Source organism: Rhipicephalus microplus, chromosome 7 (assembly GCF_043290135.1).
Source record: "Rhipicephalus microplus isolate Deutch F79 chromosome 7, USDA_Rmic, whole genome shotgun sequence".
Classification (NCBI taxonomy): Eukaryota; Metazoa; Arthropoda; class Arachnida; order Ixodida; family Ixodidae; genus Rhipicephalus; species Rhipicephalus microplus.
Genome location: NC_134706.1, coordinates 88033683 through 88044344, shown reverse-complemented (window position 1 = coordinate 88044344; position 10662 = coordinate 88033683). Strand labels below are relative to the sequence as shown.

Here is a 10662-nt window from a genome sequence, read left to right as displayed (position 1 = left end):
TACTACGCCCTAGCTCTACGTTTACTTGTCGTTTGCATCTTCGGCTACCACTACCCTGGATCATGTCTATATCGCACCGTGACACTATTAAAAGCCTTCAGCTGTCTTCCCCTACGATTCGAACAACGGCAGGCCGGAAATAGGGGCTTGTGACTCGGCAGTCGGCGCTCGCGCGTTGAGGTAAAAAAAAAAGAAGACTGTACACTCGAGGTTGCAGTGCCAAGGAAATTATTTTTAGGGAGGTTGTTGGTTGCGTCTTCTGTTGCGAAAACCAACGGTCACAGCTCTTATCACATGACGTTTGGGAATTTCGGCACTTTTCCACACAACGTTCCAACATATCGGTGCCATCGTTGAAGGCTGGCAATAAATTGTCTAAACATTATGAACTTGTTTGGCAAATCAGGCTGTGCTGGAGTTGTTGAATAGACTAATCAGCTGTAATAGACTAATCAGCTCACCTTGTGTGGTCCCATTCTGTTGTATACTGTGTTACATTCGTTTCTTCATTCTTTTAATAAAACTGCTTCTACATCACGGAACAATTTATTGCTGCTGATAAGCATGATTATTCGTACACCTGCGTCCTACACTAAACATCATTTATCAAATACATGTTAATCGTCTGCGTGTTCAGATTTATTATAAACCGATGTGTTCTAAATAAAAATGGGATCAATGTGGTATGCTAAACTAGCCATTATTATTGTGGAACATAGAACTGGAGCATTAAGAAGTGCAAAAGTTTTATTCGGTCCACTATAGATGCAAGTAAACTTAACGTCAAAAACTTGTAGATGTGCACAGTGAAGAAATGCATGGGTGAACAAATATACGCTAGCGACGTTGCTTGATGGTTTGGTCACGTTCACCGCGACTGACATAGGAAGTGGGAGAAAAACAGGCAAGAGCTCTAGCGAAAGTTCCTTTCAGTCCTTAAGGTCCTATGGTAACTGACGGGCTGCCAACCAAGTGTGCTGCAAAAACAGCTATACTAGCTTGTTTTATGTTTCTGAAGCCATTAGGTACTACAAAATTCCGAAAACGCCTTAGAAAAACATCTACAGAACGTCTTCACTTGGCCTTGTCAAGCCCTTTTCCAGCCTACACTTAGCATGACATCAGCATGGCCATGAGACGGTCGGATAGCCCTTCGTAGTTGTCTACAGAATGCTTTAACCAAGACATCCATTAGTTCTTTTCGCTGGCCACTAAAGATTTTTAGACGTCAAAGTTTGAGGCACTGTCAGACATTTATTTTGGGGGAGTGGGGGACATTTTTTTAACCTCAAATGGGGGCCAGGCAGGCAAGCGTGGTCGTGAAGAGTCATTTTGTCGCCTATATGCCAATGCAGGAAAATTTTCGTTTGGAGAAGGGGGGAGGGTGTTGGCTATATTACTGGAGAAAGTGGCTGCGGCCGTAGCATTCAAGCTGGCCGAGAGCCAAAAGCCATGCTGTTCTTTTATAAAGCATAACTGTTGTGCTAAACGTTTCTCCATGAGGTGCAACATAAAAACTGTCATCCTGATGATCCGGCAAGCGCTCTCTTCACCCTTTTCTGCCATGGTCAGTCTACTGGTAGGACAAGAAATGCTCGCAAGTAGACTTAATTGGCTTAAAAACAACTGTGTATAACTTGAAATTATATTTTACACACTTCAGGTAGCTTCAGGCTGCACCAGAGACGAAGTTTTGCTTTTTTTTCTGACGCGTTAAAAGAGGCGAATGGTGATGCCGCAGGCAGCATGCCTGCCTGCAAACGGCGGAGAAACGTGATCATGCATCTGTCGCCGCTCATAAGAACAAACACTGCCACCTGCATCTTCCCACAGGGGGAACTCGAGTAATGTGTCGCAGAGTGATGGGGTATTGCGTGAATGTTGCCTAATTGCGTACAGTTTGGGAATTCTTAATTATTATTTATTCTTTATTATTGTTACTTATTGAATGAAGGAGGAGTGTTGCCTTCAAAGTCAAGGGAATGCCAAGTAAAGACGCTCTCGGCTGAATTCCAAACGTGCGAATAATATGCTTTGCATTTAAAAAGTGTGAGCATGCCTTAAATAAAAACTAAGGTATTTGTTTTATTATTATAAAAAACTTGACGAAGTCTGCAAAAACCACATGCGGTTTCAGTTTTCGAACTTAACCAGCCTTAGAACTGTCATCGCCTCCGCCAACCAGCATTGTGGATATTCATCCCATCAATGAAAAGAGACCAAAGGCAGAGCCAAAAACTTCGTTTAAAAAGTTTCCATACAATTTCCAGGAAAACTACTGCAAGGTTAGACACTTCAGCTGGCACGCTTTTTATTTTGACACGAAACAGAAAAGCAATGAAGGACTGATCGATTGATTGATATGTGGAGTTTAACATCACAAAACAGCAATTAAGGATAGTAGACAGTCCCATTAGGTTAATACTCAATGCATTAGACAACTCCTTAATCCATGCCCTCAAATGAGACGCCTACAATTGTGATGCCACTAGGAGAAGACCCAGTGTGATTCAATGAGGCCATTTCGCCTTTGCTGAATATCTTGACCGAGTCGCATTATCCAAATGCATACAGCACCATGCTTCTGTTCTTCACTTTAATTCTTGGGAGTTATCTTTTTTTTTTTTTCAGGTTGATATAACGTTCTAAATTTCTATATAATTTGCCACTCCTGAAGCAGCAAACAAATCGAATTTACAGAAGCATGGCCTAACGACTAATGTGAGCGACCCTCTCCTGAATGCAATACACCTCAAAAACCAAGAGGTATCTGTAATGTTTTATTTCGAACGTAAAAAATGTGATATACAGAAAGAAGGAAAGTTGGTGCTCAAGGCACACACACACTCGCGGAAACCTTTGTATTGCGTCAGTTGCAACATAACATCTATAAACTAGTTGTAACATGCATAGGAATTATATTGGTCCAGTTTTCTTGAGTATTGATCACATATTTTCTAGAGAAGCTACTTTGTTACCAATTTTAGACAAGGATGATACGCCAAATCTATGATTTCTGCTAGGTTCACTAAGTGCTTGGTGTTGCTATCTGATTGGTGCTGACTGACATCATGCTTTCAATCTTAATTCGTCAACCCACATCATTAGACAGAAAGGTCGTTGGAACTCTTATTGTTTATGAAAAATTATCAAACTTGCTTGTGAAACCTTCTGTTAAAAATTCATTGAATGGGCACAACTTGTCATACAACCAACTGCATAGGAACTGTATTTATTTGTACTTGGGTGTAGCTTGCACGATGTGTGCAATGTGTGCCAGGAAAATGAAATTCAACTGCTTAAGCTGCCAACATATCTCCACGCAACATATAAACAGAACAGAGCTGCCAGCCACATAGAGTACAGCGCAAAACAGGTACTCAGTAACGTGGTTTACACAAACCTGAGAGGCCCGGCAGAAATGTATGACAAAGTAACATAATACACTCTAGCGGCATCAGGAATACCTTGTAAGAAATTAGGTTAAGATGACGAGCAAATGTTGTTGAGCACAAGGGGTGTGATGTGAATGATTTTCACAGGTGTGAAATCAGCGCAAACAAAATGCTACCAGTTTTCCGCACCCGAGTTTCGTTTCAGCAGTGTAATGAAATCACAGCTACGTCTGACCACCAGAGTATGTTGTGACACAAAGGTGCACACCTTACGAGACATAAACAAATAAAATCAAGCATATGAAACTAACGGGTTAAACTTTTCTTTTGTAACAAACAAATCGGGTGAGCAACACAGAAGCATTACGTTGACTAAATCAACTTAAGCGATGTGTGGTTATCATCAAAGATCGCAAGAAAAAGAGGACTGCATGCGAGACCCACATTTTACAAATACACCCAAGTTCTTCACAGATGTGACGAACAGAGTTGCACTAACTTGCGATGGCATCCATGATTGTCCAGGCAGAAATAGGCACGACTGGGTAAAAAAATTTAAACCTTCAAATGTTTCCAGGACGTTAAGTTCAGTGTAAAAATTAGGAACAATCTTATGTGTTTGACAACTCTGCCAGTTGACTGTGCCCAGTGAAACGCATTAGGTCTCGTCATGATGCATTTCGCACACTGCACGAAACTGAGAAACTATAAAAATTGTGGCCAAGAGCATTGCGAAATAAATGCGAGCCACAAAGGCTACTGTAAACAAAATGCCGATTAGGCATGAGAGCATGCAACACAGCTTTACATTGTAACGATTAGCACAGGCTTATCCTTTTGCTTCATCTTGTTTCTATCAGTGTGATTTAACACAAAGTTTCTCTTTCGGATATTGTCGTTGTATATACAGTCAAATCTCATTAATTCAAACAAGGTTAATTTGAACTTCCGGTTAATTCGAACTCACGCTGTCAAAGCTATGTGTATTCCAATGGGCGAAAACGCCCTGTATTTCGAGTGTGCGAGCACTTGCGACTGATAATTCGAACATACCGTACTCCGAAAATGCTCTTGGCACCGTGCCCAATCTCGCGGCGGCACCTCCAATACCTGAACGCTGCACGCGAAGAATGAAAAAAAGAAAAGCAAGAAAAAAAAGGCTGCGACGAAATGTTTTCTCTCTCTCATATGCGCTCTGCGACAGGCCTGTACTATGCTTCTTTCTCTCTTTTCTGTCCCTGCTACGAAGAGACTCTTTTCCTTTAAATGCCCCATGGAAAGAAAAAAAAAAAAGAAGCAGAAGCTGTCGCACAGCGATGGTTCTATCTCAAATGCCGATCTGCTTCTCTCCGGGTGGAGACGCTCCTCCTTTCTCGTCAAGTGCAGGCCACGCTGCGGCTGCGGCGCAGAGGTGGTGGTAGTGGTTAGAAGAGGAAAAGGCACTTAATTTCTGCAGCCCAGTAAAGAGCACGGCACAGTGCCTATGGGCGCAGAGGGTGGCTATCATTACGCAGTCGTTGCTATCGTCTTGAGAGAGTGTTGGCACTGGACTTCTCTTGCCAGGTAAATGCTAAAGCCGAAATTGAAACGCTTTGGAAACTGCATGCAAAATTGATTGATTCGCTGCAAGGCAAACATGTGCAGATGCACATCACCGATTACTTCAATTGATGACGAATGTCCTGCGATTTGTGAATAAATTTAAGTCTTCTGAAGCTTTTCTCTCCTGTGTTGGCTCAATGCACATGCGCCACTGCATGGTGAGCTCTCCGTACATTTAGCTTTCATTATTTCGAACTTCTTTTAATTTGAACAAATTTTCAAGTCCCTTCGAGTTGAATTATCAAGATTCGACTGTACATTACAATCATTGGATCAAACATTAGAAGTGTAAACTGCATTCAGCAACTCTGAAAATGTCAACCTAGTTCATTACATTCTCTTGAAGGTATCCAAATCTCATGGTATTGGGCATTATAATTATAATGCCATGAAGAGGGCATTATAGTCACAGAAGAGGACCGCTTGTAGTCACAGCTGACACACATTACAATGGAGTAAAATGCGAAGAACAGTTTTGTACAGAGAATTACATGCCTGTTAGAGAACCCCTGTCTCCAACATGCCTCATAATAATATCTCTGCTTTTGCAAGTCAGACCTTAGCAATTATCAATAAACATGCTCAGTAAGTATCTGAATGTAGTCAGCAGGCACACTTGGAATACTGTAGATACACTGAAAATGCAGTCAGAAATGACAGACATGTTTATATGTATGGTTGTTATAATTGGGTGAGACTTTCCACTGACTAGTGCAGCCAACTTCAAGCCTTTTGCATTGCACACAGCACATTTGAGAAAACAATACACTTATCAAATGGGGCCATGATAAAGCCATTTGGCAGAGGTAAGATTAACTAATATGTGCCATTTTTACGCCTTGTGACTTGCTTTGTTGTGGAGACAACTACTAAAAAGCGAACATGAAAAATGGACAACAGAGCATAGCAGAACATCAAAAAGAAAATAAAATCATGTTATGCAGGGTAGCTAGTTTACACTTTCAAATGTCCCATGTGGGTATAAAATTGTGCATGTACAAACACAAACACATATGCACATACATACAACCATAAATGGCAGCTGCATTGATACAGTACTGGACGTAACTCTGATTTAACATGCCTCTTTTTTTATAAAGTATTCACTTGCAAAAACAAAAATTACATTTCGTGCAAGACTTAAAAAGTATGGCTGGACAAATGAGGAACACAATTTTTCTACAGTAAGAGTTCGTAAAAATTACGACCAGATGAGTGCGCCACATGCAAAACATAACAAATACAAGAGAGCAATGACCTTTAGTTGTAAGATTCTCTGCACATCACTGCACAGGATGACTATCAAGTGCAGTCAATGAGCTTGCTCCAGTATTCAGGATTTTCCCGCAGCACCATAGGTCGACGAACTCACGATGAGTCGACTCGCTTGGACTCACAAACTCAGATAAAGCTTGCGTTTGAGTCTGAGTCCGAGTGAGTAATATTTTCATCAGTCTAAGTTCGAGTAACTTCGTTCGAAGAAAATTTTTGTGAGTGCGAGTCCAAGTCTGAGCGAGTCCAAGGTGCAAGAGACACTTCTTGAATAAGTCTGAGTGAGCTCTACTTTTTTTTTTGCTGACATACGCTTAGCATTTCTGAAAATTGCACAGACAGCACAATCTGATCTCATATCAGTGTTGCTGAGAACAGTTAAGCTCATAAAAGCCTTTCCTATCTGCCGCCTCTAGAGAGATTAGTGTACCACTCCCACTACAACGATTCTCTCTATGCCACGTGCTAGTTTTTCCAAGTGCTAGCCATCCCATACTTCACACGCATCTGTGCTGCAATTTTGTACAAGTTCAGCCATTGTTCAGTAAGCAAATGTCTCGATTTCAGCTCATTCCGTTGCTCACAAGTTGGCTGTTGAATGATGACACATCGCTTCTGGCCAAGCATGTGAACGGAAACAAAAAAAAAGAAGAAGACTGTGCACAAGATAATGCCTCAGGAGTGGCTTACATAGGAACCAATTATCTGGCTGGCAGGCTTCGTTGGCAGTGGTAAAGATGCAGCAAGTACAGAGCAGTAAAGCGCTTTAAAACTGTGGCATGCAATAAACTTTGATAAAACATCTGTGACAAAATTCTAATGCCATAGCTGTAATGCTTAAGAGGACCTATTGTTCTTAATCCCACAATATCACGATAGACACACAAGCAGCCTTTCAGTCCCATTAGAGAGACGCTAAGGAAGAAAAAGAGATGAGCTACATGAGCAGGCTTAACCTCCGTAATGGCATAACCAGGCATGCTTATCCCAAGTGGATGTTTGGCAAGTCGAGAAAGAAGAAAAAAAAAAAAGAAAGAAGAATGACAATGCCACTTTCGGTAATTTGTTAGTCTACTTAGTTGTACAAGTAACTGCATAAAACCACAAATTGCGCAAGTGCCTACTTAAGAATCGCCATTTGTCATGCCAAAGAAAATATATACTGTAACCTAAGGTTGTTTTTTTCAAACTTTAAAACGTTTAAGTAACGTCACACTAAAAAATTGTAATGAGGTCAGCAGTATAGCGCTCTCGTGAACAGCTTCGGAGCTTAAGCATAAAATTAAAGAAAATACTCGCATTTGTTTTTCAATTTACAAACAAAACATCTCATTAAAAAAACTACAATAGGTTCTGGAAATGCCCTTAAAGTTTAAATCGACCTACTTATTTTTATTAGCATCGTTTATATGGGAATCAATAAATGCAACTGCACACTGTCTCTGCACACCACTTCCGCATTTCCTCACAGCAGAATAAATGCTAGCTGCCTAAGCTAGCTCCATTTTGGCACATTTGCCCTATTCGGTACTAGATGAACCAAAACGAAAAAAGCGCACAAGTTAAAAATATTAAAAACTTGGCGCTGTGACTTAAAAGTAGTCTCTATGCTGTGAATAAATTTATATACGCCTAAAACACGACTGCGTGCTCTATGTCTCGTTGCACTCTAAGTGCATGGGTGAGTAAATGTGCACCGTTGCAGTCACTGAAATGTATTGCACAACTAAAAATGAACAGGCCGGTCGGCACTGTTTGTGATGTTGCAAGAGACAAACTACACATGCATAAGATATCTAGACGCTGTCACATCCTGCTGCCTCCTTCTTGAAATCCACTGATGTGTGGTTGTGAAAATATCACATAAAACTACTTCACTGCAAAAAAATTGGTGACCATTTACTAATAGTGCAGCTGCATATCTTTCTTGTGACATATCTGTATAATAAAATTAGTCAAGTAGAATAAAATACACTTGCAAGGAAACATACAGTCATTACAAGTGACTTGTCTATACTAGGCCACAGTTTGTCGCTACAGTCCATTACAATCAACAAGTAAAATGCAATCATAAATACACCGCAAATATGAGTGCTTTCCATATGCGCTTCGTGAAAGAGTAAAAAGAAATGGCAGATGAACTCTCAAACCCATCAGCAAAAATTTGCTGATGGGTTTCCCAGCAAAATGTTACATTGTATGCTTTGTTACCTGAATGTCGCATGCTAAGGTAGTCACACTTCACTCAATTTCTATCTTACTCTGACACCAACAAACACAACACAATATTGCATAACTTTGCCCACCAAGGTGCTAGGGCAGGCTTGGCAGCCCGCTAGAGTTCATCACGGGACTGTGAGGAGACGTTGGTGTGATCGGCGTAGCGCATGACGAGGCGATAAAAGTTGACGAGCCGCTCATAGTTTGGCCGCGAAATACGTTCATTATCACCGTGGAAACGCCGAGAGGCTTCTTGCGGTGTGAGAAGTGCTGGTGAGAACCGGTACACATTGCGGGTGAGGTCCAGGTAGTGCCGTGTGTCTGTGTTGCCTATCGACAAGGCTGCATAGAACAAGTAAGATGCGCATGAGGTCATCAAATTGACTTGGGCACGGGTGAGAATTGACTGGTGCAATCAAGTGTGCATGATAACGGAAGTTAAAAACAAACAGAACACATCTCTGTGCTAGACATATCTCGAGTGCTCATCACCTTAATTATTATACGGAGGCATCTGGCTTAACTGTTCAGCCACTATATCACAGTACAAAAGCTAAACATGATGTATAAAGTACAGCACTTTGATATATTAGCAATCATGATTATCACAGTATTTGCTGGAAGTGTCTCACTAAAGTAACACGGCCGGTTTGAATACTGGCTCCAGACATCTATCAGCGTTGAAATATGAACGTTCAAAAAACAACCCTCACATGGTCGTTGTACTAAGGCCATACACGTGTTGTATTAGCAAACAACACAACACAGCTGTGTTGACAAATGCACGGCATCTTCTTTGTGTGCGGCTGCTTTAGGCAGAGTGAAGTCTGTAAACAAGGAGAGTGAGGATATCTCGCGATTGTCAGTGATAAGCAATCTAAAACCAGGGTCAATAAAGATGGAAATCAAGTTTCGCCCTTTCTGCAAGGAAGGCCCGATGAAGATCAAAATCAAATTACACACGCTTCCATTAGGATCAGGCAGAGAAACTGGAACCATGAAACGACACTGCCTATGTACTTTGGTGTAAAACAACACACTGGAGCTAGAAATCAATTCTGTTTATTTTTACAAGAAGCCGGCTAAACCCAGTTTCAAGTGCTTCTAATAGCTCCTAAAAGATGGCACCATCTCATTGAGAATCCATTGTCATTTTGGCAGGAAAGTTCAAATGGAGGTTCGAAAAGGTACCAGAATGGCAAAAACCCTTAAGGACATAAAACTGCCACTATACATGCATGGCAACAACCCTTAGAGGCTTAAATACCGTATTTACTCATGTAATCTTCACACTTGCATAATTCTTGCACCCCCCCCCTCGAACCGCCCAACAAAAATAAGATTTTTTTTTTTCGTGAGTAATTATCGCACCCCCAGAAATCGCCACAATAATTTGGTCTGCCTGTTCTAGCCGCTGATGATAGCGCACGCCATCTGGCGCTGTTAAGCATCAAGCATACTATTATTGCACAAAGATTTAATCCAGTCTAAGTCAAGCCAAAGTGCCTAGTGCACGCTGCATTGTGTTTTGTATGTTGTGTCCGTAATGTTGTTACATAATGGGGCGATATGGAAGCTACACGGTTGTTTTCAAGTTGAAAGTGATTGATTATGCACTAAATAATGGTAACAGAGCTGCCGGTTGGCCTTCGGAGTCAACGAGTTTTGTTTTGTATTCGCTACCGGTGACGGCAGCTGAAAGCCATCAATACTCCTCGGGCGATACATGTGCCTTAGACTGGGATAGATAGTAAACTTTATTTCGTCAGAAGGCAACTGCAGATGACTCTGTTTTAAATGGCTACTAGCCCAATACTGATGTCATACGTTAACCTTTTGCCGGTTCCTGTTGAGTGACGAACACTAACGCTACACCCGCAACACCCACAATCTAATTCTTGACTATTTGCTTGCGCCCTTTGTGTCCCAAATAAATCTTGTTTTGTGTTGAACTTGTGCTTTTATAGTTGATATAAGTCTTAATTAATACTTCTGAAAGATTGCAGTTACTTGCTGGCATGATAATCCCGATTCATGGCCACTTCGTTTTCTTTTTACTCTGTAGGTTTTCGTGGAAAGTTTTCCCTGCATAATTTTCACACCACCACTTTGCATCAGTTTTCTGACAAAAAAGTGTGAGGATTATGCGAGTAAATACGGTAGTACCAAAATG

At 41.2% G+C, this 10662-nt stretch overlaps 1 protein-coding gene across 1 annotated transcript in view; it reads right to left on the bottom strand.

The window, feature by feature from the left end:
- Nucleotides 1-2767: 2767 nt before the first annotated feature.
- LOC119180074 (N-fatty-acyl-amino acid synthase/hydrolase PM20D1) overlaps nucleotides 2768-10662 on the bottom strand; it is a 51419-nt gene continuing 43524 nt past the window's right edge. Inside the window, exon 11 of the mRNA XM_037431216.2 lies at nucleotides 2768-8831. Coding sequence (XP_037287113.1) covers nucleotides 8605-8831 — 227 coding nt within the window. The 3' untranslated portion in view covers nucleotides 2768-8604. The remainder of the gene's footprint in view (nucleotides 8832-10662) is intronic.